This window comes from Mustela putorius, unplaced genomic scaffold, assembly GCF_011764305.1.
Source record: "Mustela putorius furo isolate JIRA1106 unplaced genomic scaffold, ASM1176430v1.1 tig00003896_pilon_pilon_pilon, whole genome shotgun sequence".
Taxonomy (NCBI): Eukaryota; Metazoa; Chordata; class Mammalia; order Carnivora; family Mustelidae; genus Mustela; species Mustela putorius.
The window spans coordinates 14,002,533-14,019,085 of NW_025422045.1; the positions used below are offsets into that span (position 1 = coordinate 14,002,533).

At 41.1% G+C, this 16,553-nt stretch overlaps 1 protein-coding gene across 3 annotated transcripts; it reads right to left on the reverse strand.

The window, feature by feature from the left end:
• Nucleotides 1–4,545: 4,545 nt before the first annotated feature.
• On the reverse strand, nucleotides 4,546–14,088 carry PARP2 (poly(ADP-ribose) polymerase 2). Of its 3 annotated transcripts, none has more exons than XM_045067465.1 (16): nucleotides 13,951–14,088; nucleotides 12,776–12,922; nucleotides 12,400–12,470; nucleotides 11,746–11,796; nucleotides 11,326–11,422; nucleotides 10,842–10,917; nucleotides 9,853–9,955; nucleotides 8,954–9,113; nucleotides 8,532–8,670; nucleotides 6,955–7,018; nucleotides 6,743–6,877; nucleotides 6,252–6,379; nucleotides 6,001–6,100; nucleotides 5,507–5,605; nucleotides 5,141–5,265; nucleotides 4,546–4,808 (listed from the first exon to the last, which is right to left on the reverse strand). In XM_045067465.1, the coding sequence occupies exons 1-16, from the start codon at nucleotides 13,991–13,993 to the stop codon at nucleotides 4,649–4,651; spliced, it is 1,698 nt and encodes a 565-aa protein (XP_044923400.1). In that variant the 5' UTR covers nucleotides 13,994–14,088; the 3' UTR covers nucleotides 4,546–4,648. The 3 variants fall into 3 exon arrangements, with proteins under 3 accessions (XP_044923400.1, XP_004781522.2, XP_044923401.1); XM_004781465.3 differs by having other exon boundaries at nucleotides 12,776–12,928; nucleotides 13,951–14,085; XM_045067466.1 differs by lacking the exons at nucleotides 12,400–12,470; nucleotides 12,776–12,922; nucleotides 13,951–14,088 and adding an exon at nucleotides 12,025–12,383.
• Nucleotides 14,089–16,553: the final 2,465 nt, after the last annotated feature.

The following is a 16,553-nucleotide window of genomic DNA, read 5'->3' on the forward strand; positions in this document are numbered from 1 at the left end:
GTGCAATCTGCCTGTGTTCTGATGTGGATGTGGATCAGAGGAATATGGATGTTCTCATGTTTCTTTTCTGATTTAACATTAGTCCTTACTAAAACTGCAAGAAAGGGAACCAGTTCTTTCATAGATATTCTTTGAAATCAGGCTTTAGAAGTCTTGTGTCACTTGCTCGTCCAAGGGTCCTGAGATGCCGTTCCTGGCGGGGGAAGGAATGAGTGATGTTGGCCGGCAATTAGTTTGAACAGAGAGCTGAAGACATCTCACTTAGTCAAGAAAGATTAAGAAAAGGAGGAGTGAGGGGCGCCTGGGTGGCTCAGTGGGTTAGGCCGCTGCCTTCGGCTCAGGTCATGATCTCAGAGTCCTGGGATCGAGTCCCACATCGGGCTCTCTGCTCAGCAGGGAGCCTGCTTCCTCCTCTCTCTCTCTCTGCCTACTTGTGATCTCTCTCTCTGTCGAATAAATAAATAAAATCTTAAAAAAAAAAAAAAGAAAAGAAAAGGAGGAGTGAGTTGAAAGTGCCCCCCAGTCAGGGCGTTTAGAGAGAACATTAAGTTCCTCCCACAGAAGCAGCCTCTTCTGTGCGGAACTGACTGCCCAGATGAGAAGTGAGAAGCTAGGGTGCTGAGTGGAATGGGACTCCTGGCTTTCACAGCCACTGACTAGGCAGCAGCAGCCACTTGACCTGCACATGTTTGTCAGTAATAGTAATTTGCATTCTTGGAAGAAACCCCAAAAGTGTAGCTCTCAAATTGAAGTTTGTGAAGATTAAAACAAATGGAGAGATGGAACAATCCTACCCATGGACTCACCATGGACTGTGATCCTTTTAAGTTCTAAAACCTTGTTTTCCTATAGTTTTATCTTATGGGAGAGGAAGTTTCCTGAGACTCTAAGAGTTAGGGAAAAGTTCAAGGTCTTCTATGTCCCAAAGCTCAAGGACTCGTATATGAGAAGCCAGGCTTACAAGATTTTGTTCTAAGTTGGTAGGGTTTTCTCAGAGAACTACCACTGCACTCTGATTAGAAATGAGTTTTGATGGGTGCCTGGGTGGCTCAGTTGGTTAAGCGACTCTCTTTAGCTCAGGTCATGATCCCGGAGTACCTGGGATCAAGCCCCATATTGAGCTCCCAGCTCCATGGGAGTCTGCTTCTTGCTCTGACCTCCCCTCTCATGCTCTCTCTCACTCTCTCTCTCTCAAATAAATAAATAAAATCTTAAAAAAATAAAGAGAGAGAGAGAGAGAGAAAGAAATGAATTTTGAGGAACTGGGGAGTTGAGGGGTATTGAGTTTTGTTCTTTCTTTGCCCTGATTCCAGGTTTTCGTGGACAGATCATCTGAGAGACTTTCCCCTTATTTCTACTAGTTCCCCATGGTCTCCCTCAGCTGGAGGATAAAGATATAAGAAATTCCATCAACTGATGTTTTAATCATGGGTCATGCTTCTATCTTCTCTCATGTGTCTCATGCAAGGGCTCTAAAAGTACCTTCTAGACCACCTCCTCCACGTACCTTGTGACCAGAATCCAAATTAAGGTTATTTGAAATTTATGATTTATAATACTACCCAGAAATGCTACAGAGAACCATGGCACAGCATCATCCTGAAAGTTGCTGGTTTCAGTCTTTTGCTTTTTGCTCTACTGAGAGCATGGGCCAAGGACAGGAGGAAGCCCTAGACGTCTGTGCTCCAAGCTCTAAAAATTCTACAAAAGCACCCCATCTAAGGCTGGAGGATGGGGATGGAGAAAGTTAAGAAAAGGATAACTTGACCTTTGCTCAGTAGACTCAGCCTTGTTGGCCAGGCCCGCCTGAGGTATTTTTGTCTTTCTTACCTTATAGGTGTACAGCAAGGTCATAGTATAATTGCTGTGAGTGACAATAAGAGACTCTGGGTAACTGTAAACATGTGCCCAAGGGAGTTGAAGGGAAAATTAATTTAGGTAATTTATTTTATTTTATTTTATTTTTAAGATTTTATTTATTTATTTATTTGACACTGAGATAGAGACGGCAAGAGAGGGAACACAAGCAGGGGGAGTGAAAGAGGGAGAAGCGGGCTTCCCTCTGAGCAGGGAGCCCAATACAAAGCTCAATCCCAGGACCCTGGGATCATGACCTGAGCTGAGGGCAGCTGCTTAAGGACTGAGCCACCCAGGTGCCCCTAATTTAGATAGTTTAAACATTTTGAGTTTTTTTTGTTTGTTTGTTTTTAAAGATTTTATTGTATTTATTTGACAAGAGATAAGAGTCAGAGAGCAGAGTTGTGGGGGAGTCCAGGGATGGCAGAGGGAGAGGGAGAAGCAGGCTCTTCGCTGAGCAGGGAGCCCCAAATGGGGCTTAATCCCAGGACCCTGGGATCATGAAGTGAGCCAAAGGCAGATGCTCAACTGACTGAACCACCCAGGTGTTCCAATTTTGATCACTTTATTTTTCTTTTACTGTTATTTTTCCATTCTCTGTTAGAAGCAAGTCATTAAACCCAGCCCCCACTTAAAAGGAGAGAGACTAAACCTCTGGAGGGAGAATTACCAAAGAATTTATGCTCCTATTTTAAAATCACCATAGTAATCAGTAAATCTTGAAGTAGGTTTTTTGAAACTATGGAAGTTATCCTGTTCCACTAATTTTAGCATCCGTCCGTTGATCCTGACTATAGCAATTATTACTGTGATTTTTTTTTTTTTTTTTTTAAGAGAGAGTGTGTTGGGGGCGTTTGGGGGAGGGTGCAGGGGGACAGTGGCAGAGGGAGAAGGAGAGAGAAAATTCCAAGTAGGCTTTTGAGCTGAAATCAAGAGTCAGATGCCCAACTGACTGAACCACTCAGCACCCCATTTCTAATGATTTTCTATTTCCCTCGAGCCTTCTATGTTAATTGAAATCCTTTTGGAAGGATTATTTATCATTTCTTTCCAGAATGTACGGAGTCATTCCAGTATGTATGGAGTCATTCATCTATTTCAATCTTTCTGTGGGTTTTTCATAGATGTCCTTTATCAGGTTGAAGCTCCCTTCCATTCTTTGCTGAATGTTTATCATGAAAGGGTGCTAGATTTAGCCACATGCCTTTTCTGCATCTAATAAGATAGTCATATGACTTTTGTCCTACATATGTCCTAAGATAGTCATATGATTTTCATATATTGAACCAACCTCACATTCCTTTAATAAATCTCTTTGTCATGGTGTAGAATTCTTTTTACTTTACTGGTTTAGGCTTGGTAGCATTTTATTGCACATCTGTATTTTTTTTTTAAATTTATTTATTTGACAGAGATCCAAGTAGGTAGAGAGGCAGGCAGAGAGAGAGGAAGCAGGTTCCCCCCTGAGCAGAGAGCCAGATGCAGGGCTCCATCCCAAAACCTTCCAGAACCCCAGGATCATGACCCAAGCTGAAGGCAGAGGCTTTAACCCATTGAGCCACCCAGGTACCCCACACATCTGTATTCTTAAAGGACATTGGTCTAGAGTTTTCTTTCCTGGTGGTATCTTTATCGGATTTTGGTTTCATATTGCCTCATGGAATGAGGTGTGAAGTATTCTCTTCTACTTTTTAGAGAAGTCTGTATAGTCTAGTTTTAACAGCAGCACAGTATTTCAGTGAGTGAGTATGTTTAACTAGTTCCTTATCTAGGGATCTTTTGCATATGACAATGCTGCACTGACTTCATCTATACAAACAAGTACGTCTGTAGTTTTTAGGTCAAAGGGTATGTATATTTTAAACTTAGATAGATATTGGTAATCTGGTCTCTAAAACGTTACAGGCTACTGTTTTCATTTAAATAACCTTTACTGTTATCTCAGTAATATGTGTTATGTGTGTGTAAGTGTGTGTGTGTGCATGTATCTATGTACATATATTTGTGTTGCACATGTTTATGAATAATCAGGAAGTCTTTGGTCTGACGTGGACTTTGGTACTTCTTAGGTGGAGCAGGCAGCTCAAAACTCATTCTAATTCCTCTCCTTTCCTCCCTGAGATGTATTTAGACTTAAGAGACAAGTCCTCTAAGTGCTTGCAGATTTTTGGACATCTGCTGAGTCCTAGGATAAGTGGTGGGAGACCTGGTCTGCAGTTGTTTCAACACCCCCCCTTTTTTTTTTAAAGATTTTTTTTTTACTTATTTGAGAGAGAGACAGTGAGAGAGAGCATGAGAAGGGAGAAGCTTAGAGGGAGAAGCAGATTCCCTGTGGAGCTGGGAGCCCAATGAAGGACTAAATCCCAGGAGATCGGGGATCATGACCTGAGCCAAAGGCAGTTGCTGAACCAACTGGGCCATCCAGGTGCCGTCTCTACCCTTCTAATAGTAATACCCAACAAACTCCACGTTGCAGAAAAATTTACTTAAATGGGGAAAAGCATCAGTCACCATTAGTGTCCTTCAAGGCACAGAGGTTATTCTGCTGTTAGGAACAGGATCCTGAGTAACTTGCAGCTAGCTATGGGATACATAGAGCAATGTGTACTTCCTGTCCTGAAGATGAAGAAGTATGAACATGAGAAGAAAATACGTGGTTGGAGAAATAAAGCCCAAAGAAGCCAGTGGTAGATTTGTGCCATTTTTATTACATAAAAGATCAAAAATTCAAGAGTACAACACTGCTTATTTTCTTGTTTGAAGATCAGACCTTATCTAGTTTATTTAATATTCACCACAGCTGCAGGAAATTAAACCGAACCTTTAGCAGGTATCGCATACGGACCTGGTTGGGGTTATAGACAATAAATTCATTGTAGTTGAGGGTATAACCGTCTGGATTCAGAACTCCTGTGTCACTTGCTGGTCCTAAGGGTACCATACTCCCATTCCTGCCAAATGAAAAAAAAAGTGTGTCAATATCTGCCTCTGAGAAGCTGGAATATAGAAAGTAGAGAGAGAGTTTTTTTTTTTTTTTTTTAAATATTTATTTATTTGATAGAGATCACAGATAGGCAGAGAGACAGGCAGAGAGAGAGAGAGAGAGGGGGAAGCAGGCTCCCTGCTGAACAGAGAGCTCGATGTGGGGCTTGATCCCAGGACCCTGAGATCATGACCTGAGTGAAGGCAGAGGCTTAACCCACTGAGCCACCCAGGCACCCCGAAAGTAGAGTCTTATTTGGCCAAAAGAAGTCTTCTGGCTTTACAGGCTCTGAGTACTCACAGGGTGATGAAGGAGGCAGGACTGGGAGCCATCTTGCCTAGTCCCTTGGTGCTATGTTTGCCCTGAAGTAATCTTTCTGCCTCAGGATTGGCCTCTAATAGCTCATTACACTGACCTAAAGCGACCTGCAGAGCAAAAAGATCTTTGAACACCCACATCTTCCTGAGAACTGGATGGCTCTAAGTCCAAACAGAAAATCCCATCACTACTTTCTTCCCCTCCTCCTGCACAGGAATGGAATGGAAATTGCCCTTGGCTCCCCTTTCAAGTTCTCCCAGGTGAACCTCTTGGTTCGGAATCAAACTTTTCTCTCTGGAAAAACAGGAACTAATAATAAACTAGAGATCATAAATATGTTCATCTCACCTCTGATAAAAGCAGTAGTCCAGTATCCTTCACTCGAGAAGCAAAGCAGTAATTGGCACTCTTAGAAGACATGTCGGCGAAGTAGATTCCTTTCCCAAACTGAAATATATAAACAAACTTGAAGGTCAGCTGCTTAACCCACTGTGTTAGCAAGAAGGCCTGTACCACTGACCCTGTGCTTCATGATCTTAAACACAATATAGACCTTTCTCCATTTCCCTTTGCAATTCTTTTCCAGAGAAGCAGGTGTATTCATGAGTCTGCTTTCTGAGGGGGTAGAAAGGATATCTTTAGGAATTTAAAGAAAGAGGGACATAGTAAGAAATGTTATGGTGTGAAAAAAGAAAAAAAAGTCAGGGTTATCAGTGAGCTGGTTTACTTCTTGGGAAGGGTACTATGGAATCCTAATCTAGAAGAAAAAAGGGAGGGGGGGAAGGGACTAAGAAAATTATTGTATCCTTTACCCTTGTGCCTCCTTCCAGGATTCTACTCACCATGTAACCTGTGATGGGAGCCTCAGGTGGGGCAATTCGAAGCCCATGGCTCAGGATTCCCACCCAGTTACTAAGTCTGGAACCATGCCATAGCAGCATCCTAGAGAACAAGTATTATTATTGTACTCTGTTGCTCTCCAGCAGAGATAGGCCATAAGGATAAAAAAGCCATTTTCTCACATTTTCCAAAAGTTCCATAACTGCACTTCTGGCAAAGCAATGTCTTCCCAAACCCAAAGCTAAACTGAGACCTGTTATGAAGGTCCTCTCTGAAGGCTTCTTTCTCACCCTCCTTCTCCACTTCAAAGACATCCAGCAAGGTCATGGTATAGTCCCTGTGTGTGGGAGCATGAGTAGACTGCAGGTACTGGGAAATCACCTGTGAGAAGAAATGAAAGCAATGGCTGGTGTGGACTCTACAAGAGACCAGACCAAACTGAAGAACCTCAGGGCTTCTGGTAAAAATCAGAGACTTTCTGCTCCCTAATGGCCTCACAAGACAGTGAGAAAGAGCTCTACTTTCCCTAATTCCTGGTAAACTGAAATTCTGCTCTATACAAAAGTTTGCTCTTGGACAACCCTTTTGGGTCCCCTCCTTTGGGAGCTTAGTATTATCACTCAATAAACCATGCTTGCTGCTCTCCAAAAAAAAAAAGTTCATTCTTAACCAGAGTGGTCACAGAACAATGGGGTAAGGAGCATGAGTCTTACAAGTAGGAAAATAAATGATCATTTTTCTTACTTTGAACTCATAACTTTCATGGTCTAGAGGGTGCAGGGCACAATGCAGTTTTCTATAGTGTTGGTCCAATGGGTGTTCTGGGCTTTGCAGCTCTGTCTTCACCAGCTTAATGGCAATTTCAATGTCTCCCAAAGCCTGACAAGATGAGATATAGGATCAATGTGTAGGGACTTGGAACCACAGAGTAATACTTCCCAATTCACACGTCTCACCTCTAGTAATTGTACTTTGTCTGACAGTTCTTTCTCTGTTCGGATTAATGGAGGGGTACGGAGTCTAAGGACAGAGATATAATCCATAATCAGTTCCCTGAGGGTGGCCAAAGGCATATGACTAAAAGTAACAGACTAAAGATAAAACACACACACTGTATAGATTCTGACATCTGGAACTAGAAATGAAATTATTTTTTATGGGTTCCCTTAATACATTTCAGATGTACAGCTTTGTAATTTTAAAGTCAGCACTGCAAGTTCAGTTACTATCCCTCACCTTATAGCAGCTCCCTTCACCCATTTCACCCACCCCCAACCCCTTTCCTCTGTCTGTTCTTTGTATCTATGAATTTTTTTTTTTTTAGAATCTACATGAATTAAGTCATATGGTATTTGTTTTTCTCTGTTGGCTTATTTTGCTTAGCATAATACCATCAAGATCCATCCAACCATGTGCAAATGGCAAGATTTCACTCTTTTTTTATAACTGAGTAGTATTCCATTGTATATATATACCACTTCTTCTTTATCCATTCATCTGTAATGAACACACAGGTTGTTTCCATATCTTGGCTATTGTAAATGATGCTGCAGTGAACACAGGGATGCATTATATCTTTTTGAATTCGTGTCTTCATATTTTTCAGATAAATATCCGGAAGTGGTATGGTGGGGTCATATGGTAGTTCCACTCTTAATTCTTTGAAGAATCTCCATACTGTTTCCTATAGTGGCTGTGCTAATTTACAGTTCTATCAGTAGTATACAAGAGTTCCTTTTCCTCCACCACCTCTCCAACCCTTGTTATTTCTTGTTAGCGATAATACCCAAATCTTATTTATTTATTTATTTATTTATTTTTTTAAAGATTTTATTTATTTATCAGAGAGAGAGAGAGGAGGAGAGAGCGAGCACAGGCAGAGAGAATGGCAGGCAGAGGCAGAGGGAGAAGCAGGCTCCCTGCTGAGCAAGGAGCCCGATGTGGGACTCGATCCCAGGATGCTGTGATCATGACCTGAGCTGAAGGCAGCTGCTTAACCAACTGAGCCACCCAGGTATCCCCCAAATCTTATTTTTTAAATAAGATATATCAACATCAAAAAGTAACAGCTTGGAGATAGTCCTGTCTAGAAACAGAAGTAGACCTGCAGGCCACTCAGGGTTATTTTTAGGTCATAGAGTGCTATAAAGAAAGAAAAGAATAAAAACAGAAAAAGTACCAGAATATAGAATCAACAAAGATAAAATGTATTTTCTATACCTACTGTCATTTGAATAGGGAATAGGGAGTTTCACACCTGAAGCTATTTTACTTGTTGGCTGGATATCTAGGCCTACTTTTCTTGGTAATTTCTACTCGGTCAGAAAATATGGTTATAATCAGGCCAGGAGACGGCATCCCAAACTTGTAAGTGGACTACACAGGCTATCTATAAATCATTTTGGCTCTGTATCTATCTAAGATGATCATTTCATTAGAAATGAGAGTAAAAAGATTATAGTTACTGTTGAGTGATGTAGATAGATATAGGTAGGTAGAAGACCAAAGAGAAGTGTAACAGCACAGGCCTTACCCAAAGTCATGTGGGATCCTGGTGTAGAATTCATTGCAGGCTTCCATGAGAGCTCGTCCATGCTGACCAGCCCGAATACAGTCCTCAATCTTCTTTAGAGACCGGTAGCCTGCCTTGATTTGTGCCACTGTCAGCTTCCCTGCAGGCCCATCCAGAGATCATCAGAACTCACAACTAGGGTCCTATCCTGAAAACAGTTCATGTGCCTAATCGACAAAGACTCCCACCTTTCAGCTCTCAAAACAGCGTCTCTTACCCAACACTATCTCTCACCCCAGATCTCCTTTCTTTCATTCACAGTATCGACAAGCTTTAAATCATGAAGGTGATGAAATATCCTATTAAAGGAACTAGGAAATACAAAGAGAGAATGTGGGATAGAATCTGAAGTCCTAAAAAAAAAAAAGAATCTGAAGTCCTACCCAGTGGGGCTTTCTTGGTGTCATATTTCATTTCTACCATCGTTTCTTCCATGGCCTGGACATTACAGATCAACTCTATCAGCTCCTGCACACGAAGATCTAGCTGTGATTCTGGTTTCAAAGGGGATTTAAGAGAGTCCCCTTTTGATTCTTCTTCACTCTACAATGGAAAAAAAGAGAATTACAAAATCTGGAAGGAACTATTTTAAGGTCCCTGCAAGGGCTGGCTCTACAGTACCCCTGGCAGGTGAACACCAATCAGCTTCTGCTTGAACACAGGCTCATCCCATTTTTAACCTGGGTAGAGTACTTGATGTGATTCTACCTTCTACTCTTCCCTATGCCTCCCACAGTTAAACTCCCAGAACAAGTCTAAAAGGCTCCCCTAATGAGTTGCTATGTTTAAGTATGTTATGACAGCCATTAGGTCTCAGATCTTCTCATTTTAAAAAGACTTAAGATTTTTACATTTCTCAGATACTGTGGCAGTTTTCAGCATCCTGGTTCCAACTCAACTTGTTGAAATTAATTTTTTTAAATGTGGTGTATAACCAGAAGTGAAGACAACTTTAAATGCTATTTCATGGTGTGACTATATATTACTCCTCTCTCAACCCATACATTAAACTTCTGGAAATAGGACCAAAGATTTTAAAAGAACCGTATTAAATAACGAGACTAGAAAGCATATTCTATCTTTAATCTATGGTCCTTTCAAGATTACAAAGATCCGTGAAAGTTACCCCTGAGGGAACTGTTTCCTTTGCTTAGGGGGGAAATAGCAAGACTCAGGATATCCTGATCTGTTCTAGTCTGGGACCTGATCTAAGCCATTCTGCTAGACTTCACCTTGGTTCAGAGGAAGCAGTTTTCTCCCCAAATGTACAGCTGGAGTTTACCTGTGTATTGGTGGTATAGTCCATTTCTAGCATATCATATTTTCCAGGCACCTTCTCAAACTTCTCACGGTCCTCCCAATTGTTTTTTGTTTTGTCAAGGAATCTGTGGGATCCACAATGGTGAGAAAAGGCTTATAAAAAAATCTTACAAGTAAGAAAACTCTTACTACTAGGAATGGGCTTATAATTGTTTCCTTAGAACATCTCCAAACCATTTCTTTTTTTTCCTCCCAACTATTTCTTACAACTCTTATATCTGAATTCCCAAAAATCCTGGATTCTAAATTAGGACCCTAAATGAAAAAAAGAAAAAAAGGCTCTAGAGTCAATGGGAATAAAAAATGGAAAAAAAGGACTCTTGAGTTTCCCAAAGGCCCCAAAATACCACAAAAGCCTTTGAGATTTTAGACAAAAGATCCCTTTCTGAGTTCTTTCTCTGAAAGATTCCCAGAGACCAGAAAGTTCTGTCTCTATATCATAGTGAAAGAATTTTTAAAGCTCTAACTGAATATTCGCATCCTACCCACTTTTCCCAAATTTCCTTAATTGTTGGTCATATGCTAAATATATTAGATTCTTCTGTTTTTAGTTAATTTCTTTTTTTTTTTAAGATTTTATTATTTATTTGACACAGAGAGAGAGATCACAAGTAGGCAGAGAGGCTGACGGAGAGAGAGGGGAGGAAGCAGGCTCCCTGTGGAGCAGAGAGCCTGATGCGGGGCTCGATCCCAGAACCCTGGGACCATGACCTGAGCGGAAGGCAGAGGCTTGAACCCACGGAGCCACCCAGGCGCCCCTATTTTTAGTTAATTTGAAGGTTCCAGGTGATGTAATCACTAACTAAGGATGCAGTTTGGTTTTCTATTCATAGAATGTCACAGTGGAAACACATTAACATTGAGGCCAAATCACACTTCTTATAAATTCTTAAAGAAGATACATGGAAGAAAAAGAATGGTATTTTTTGATACTCATTTCTTAGAACTCACTTCTTCTGAAAGATTTCCTTGGCTTTGTTGAGGTCCCCTGAGCAAGCCACCAAGCTGTGCTGCCCCATTTTCCCAACTGCAAAATAAATTCCACACATAAGATGGTTTCCTGCCTCCCAATGCAAGAAGAATTTTCTCAAAGTCTCCCCACTTAAGCATCTGACAAATAGGCAGGAAGGGGAAAGGGAAAGGTGAATGGGTCAAGTGGACTGATCCTGTTGGTATTAGTTACCTGCTAACTGCCACAGTTCCTGAACAGCATTAGCAGACCAACTGCAGGACACTTCCCTGCCTCAACAGGCTGCTCTTAGTTTTTCCAGTGGGAACTTGTTAATGAAGATGCTTGCAATTTCCCTTTTGCAAGCCCCTCCTAGGTTATAAAGCCTCCTTTCCACCAATTTAAACCCAGAGGATCTTCTGGTTACTCACTAAGCTGTCTCTGGCTTTCTGAATGACAAATGAGAAAACCAATAAGAGTCATTACCTCGGCCCCATCTCATCCAAACGCTGAAGTGCCTCTGGGCATCATCTTCTAACAGCTGAATCAAATAGTACTTGTTGTTGTTGAACTGAAGATTGGTCTATGATAAGAGAAACACACGAACATGAGACAGGTTTACAAATGGAAGCCACATAAATTGATGTCTTCCTTGGTCACAGGTACTAGTAACTGCTGTAAGGAAAAAGCTATAAGAGAAACACACGAACATGAGACAGGTTTACAAATGGAAGCCACATAAATTGATGTCTTCCTTGGTCACAGGTACTAGTAACTGCTGTAAGGAAAAAGCTACTATAAGGCTAACATCAGGGACTTAAGAATTAAAGATCTGGGCATTGAGACATGCTCATCTGTAATTACCAAGAAAAAAATTCCCATACATAGAACAGCTCCTTCCCTTACCTGATTTAGCATGACATCATAGACATCATTCCCTTCACAGTACACATGGGCCTAGAGAGAGAAGGAAAACATTGACATTAGTGTAGTCTCAGTCCTCATGAGAGCCTTAGTAATGCTCTAAATTTTCTTCTGTCTCAAGGTGTCATTCTCCAGCACCACCAATATCTACCTTCCAGGAAAGAACTGCAAAAGCATGTTCTTTTACATATAACCTATTATTCCTATAATAAAAACATGTTGGCTTTTTTTTGTAATTACAGAAAAACAAATGATTCTAACACTTAAAGGAAACTTGCTCCAGAGGAAGCCTTTCTTCTGTATTCTTCAAATCCTTTTCACATTCGTAACTCATGCCATACCACAGCACAGTTTCTCATGAGAACAAAGATGTTTCATCCTTGATAATGGTATAATTTGCTACCTGAGAAAGAGAATGAGGTGCGGAAAGCTGATGATAACCCCAGAAGTTAAAAAAACATCCTGATTATTAACCCCAAACTCCAGCACCCCCATCTCTTAATCTTTGAGAAAATTAATCATTAGTAGCGTTTTGGAGGATTCCTAAAATGAATACTAGTAGCGTTCCAGACAGGAATCCCAGTAGCAAAAGAACAACTGCTCTCTGAGAAATTGATGGGCAAAGGAATCTCTCACCTTTCCCACCTTGGCTGTGCACTCAGGATCCACGGGAGCTTTGCCCTTTAACAGCAAGGTCTTCACGGACTCTGAGGGAGGAGATATATACTACAGCTACTTGTATGGGAATCAAAAATAACTATCATGTCATAATGAACTTTGCCCATCCCAAGCAATCCTGATCTGTCCAGGTCTCAATCTGTCTAAATTACATGAAACTGAAGATTCCAAGAAAGGAGATTCGTATTGTGGTATGCCCAAAGGATAGAAAATTAATGATATCTTTAAGAAAGGAAGAGTAAGATTTGAAAGAACAAGGCATCCTTTGTCCTCACCCCTCCCACAGGCAATCCTGCTAGTCCATGTCCTCTCTGGCCTACCACTTGAAGCTGACCTTGCTTGTCTTCTGTTTTGTTATTATTGGCCTCTCCTCCATTCACAGGCTCCTTTTTTACCCCCTGCCTCTGGCATCTTCGAGTTTTCTTTGCAGGCAGAGGGTCTTCTACAGCTGTGTTGCCATTATGAACTCGTCCAGCTTCATCTAATGCTACAGAGGCCATGTGCATAAATAGGCAAAGAACCAAAAGAAAGAATGAGTATCCAATGAACACAATCCTACTCTGAAAAAAACATCATCTTTTTAAAGAAAAGGCTTAAGATGGTTTTGTAAATTTACAAAGAAATAGTAACTGCCATATCACTGTTCTTGGCAATAGTCTGAGAAATCACATCCTAATTTGCTATTCTAGCCAAATTAAAATAAAATAAGATAAAATAAGATGGAGCCCCAGGGCTCTTGTGAGCTCATAGCCTGAGGCATGAGTGTCATATAGACTGTTTATCTCTGTTTACTTGCATCCCCAAACTTTACCAATACCTATCTTCCAACTACCCAACGTGGTATGAGATAATGGTTAACAGAGTGCTCTGGAATCTGTCTCTAGTTTAGAGCCTAGCTGGGTCTCTTCCAGCTGTGGAAACTTGTAGAATTTACTTCACCTCTTTGTACCTCAGTTGCCTCGACTGTAAAATCCAGAGGAGGGCAACAATAGCACCTAATTTGTAGGATGGACCTATACAATTGTAGGATGGATGCACATAAGAACATAACACAGAGAGAGTGTAATACTCCTCAATTCTAAGACCTGAATTTTACTATCTTTGAAACTGGGCTGCATCTTACAATGGATGACATATAAACAATGAATCACGTTTTAACTGGAAGCATTTTTTTCCCTTTCTTAGTGATACATAAAATAATGATGCATCTTAATAAATATTATTAATAAATAAATATATTAATAAGTAAATACTTTCAATTAGATGACATTAAGTATTTAAAATAGTGCTGGCACTGTGTTAGTTACTACAGGTCCACAAGCTCTTATACACAATTCTGTAATCCGAAAAGCTCTGAAAACTGAAGTTTAAAAAGTTCAGCACCTAAACTAGCGTGATAGCCAAGGACGGGTCAGGGTACGACGGAAGGGGTGGAGCTAGAGCAGAGGGCCCCGCTCCTCTTCAGACTCCCCACCCCCCAGTATTCGCCCCCTACACTGTGCACCGAACCTCCGACCCCGTTGCTGCGCGTCCCCCGCCGTCTGGCAGCCATGAAGCCTGAACGTTCCTGTCAGCAAACCCGCCCCTGGAAATACCCGCCTGGAGTCACAGGGCGGGAACACAGCGCGCGTGCGTGCGTGCTGAGAAAGACGCGTGCATGGGACAGGGGCGGTACTCTCCACGATATTTGCATGTTGCTACGCGTTGTGGGAAGTCACCATAACTGTAAAATGTCTTTAGATGCGGGAGCCTTATAAATGCTCGGTGGGTCCACCCTTTCCCATAGGGCGGAGGGAAGCTCATCGGTGGGGCCACGAGCTGAGTGCCTTGTGTCACTCTACCCTATGTCCCCTGGGAAGGTCTGAGACTAGGGCCATAGAGCGGCCCTAACAGGGTCCTCCCTGATTTCGGGGAGGTGAGTTCCCAGAGAACGGGGCTCCGCGCGAGGGCAGACTGGGCAGGAGATGCCATGGACCCAACCCTCTGCGGAAGGGCCTGGCGGATGCCTCCTTAGCCGGAGCTTGGAACAGACTCACGGCCAGCAAAGTGAGTTCAATGGCTGAGGTGAGGTACCCTGGCTGGGGGGCCTCATAACCTAATTCAGACTACTCTCCCCCGCCCGTTTTTGAAGAAAAGCAGAGTATGAGGGGGGAGGGGGAAATGTGATGATTTTGGGTCAGGAGTGGGGCCAAGCTTAACAAGTCTCCATTTGGACCTTGAGGTAAAGAAGGGGGTTTCTTAAGACAAAAGTCACTGATTATAAGAGAAAAGATGGATACACTTGATTTCCTGGAATTAAAGAGCTTTGTTCGCAAAATATAAAAACCAAAATTCTTATTGTTTGTATGTGGTTTGGTTGTGAATAAGAAACTACAAAATACAAATTTTTAACTCATTACAGAAGTTTAACAAGGCTGATAGAAAATAACACATAAGAATAAATTGCATCTTTACAAGAGCTTCAAATAGAAATAGAATTTTTAAGAAATAATAACATTTACTATAACATCAAAGTCTATCAGATACTTGGAAATAAATCTGACAAAATATAGGTGCTCAGCAAATGTTTGCTGGATTGAATTGGTTAATTTCTTTCCTTGGTAAGTCAACGTTTGTTGCATCTAATTTAATTATGACACAAATAAGCTAGACTGGTCTAAAAGATGTTAATTTGGAGATAGGAAAATGTGACAAAAATGGAGCATTTGTTAAAAATAATTATCAAAGCTTTGGGTACTAGACAGAGTTAAGTGCTTTAACATGTATGTCATTTAATCTCAAATTGATAATACCTAGAATTTATTTGCTGATTACTATGCTATGAGCGTTACAAACATGATTTAATTCTCACAACAACCCCATAGGATAAGTATTATTATTGTCCCCATTTTATGGCTAAGGAAGCTGAGCTTTTGAAAAATTCAAGTAATTTATTCAAGCTCACATAGTATATTAGTTTACTAGGGCTGCCATAACTGTCATAGACCGGGTGGCTCAAACAACAGAAATTTATTTTCTCAACTCTGGAAGCTAGAAATCCAAGACAAGGATGTCTACAATGTAGGATTCTTCTTCTTTTTAATTTTTAATTAAAGAAAGATTTACTTATGTATTTACTTACTTGAGAGAGGAGAGAGAGCCAGTGTAAGCAGGGGGAGCAGCAGAGAGAGAAGGAGAAGCAGACTCCTTGCTGAGAGTGGGGCTTCTGGTCTGATATGGGCTCCATTCCAGGACCCTGGGATCATAACCTGAGCTGAAGTCAGACCCTTAACCTATTGGTCCTGGGTAGTTTTAGAACCTGGGTGGACCTATTGGACCTGGGTAGTTTTAGAACCTGGGTGGTCTTAGAACAACCTTGGTTTCTTCTAAGGCTTGTCTCCTTGGATTGTAAATGGCTGTCTTCTTACCTGTCTTCCATGCATTGTCTTCCTTCTGTGTTTGTCTATGTCCCAGTCTGGTTATAAGGACATGTAATATTGGATGAGGGCCTACTCAAATCACCTGCTTTGCCTTAATTACTTCTTTAAAAGCCCTACCTCCAAATACAGTCACATTTTGAACTCCTGAGGGGTTAAAACATAACATTTTTTTGTTGGGCATACACAATTCAGCCCATGACACACAGTTCAGAAGAGGCAGGACAGGTTTAGGTTATACCAAAATTTGTTTTTATCTACTAAGCTATTATATTCGTCAAGTTTCTTGGTAGTAATTATCATCCCACCCATATTCTTTAAAATTTATTTTTATTTTTTCTTCTCTTTATTTGGTTTTTTTTTTTAATGGTGGTCAGAGTGAAAATTACTGAAATATATTTTGAAGATACAATTTTCTGTAGTCAGATACAAAGTAAACATAACTAAAATAGTATTAAAACATATTATCCATAACCAGAAGAAACCAGAAGAAACAAAGGTATGGTGAATGAGAGTTTTCTTAGGTCTTAAGCAAAGCAAGAAAAGGGGGAAATACCTTATTTGACTATATATTCTTAAAAAAGAAAATGAGGGACGCCTTCATGGCTCAGTTGGTTAAGCCTCTGCCTTTGGGTCAAGTCATGATCCCTGGGTCCTAGGATCCTCAGTATTGAGCTCCCTGCTCAGCAGGGAGTT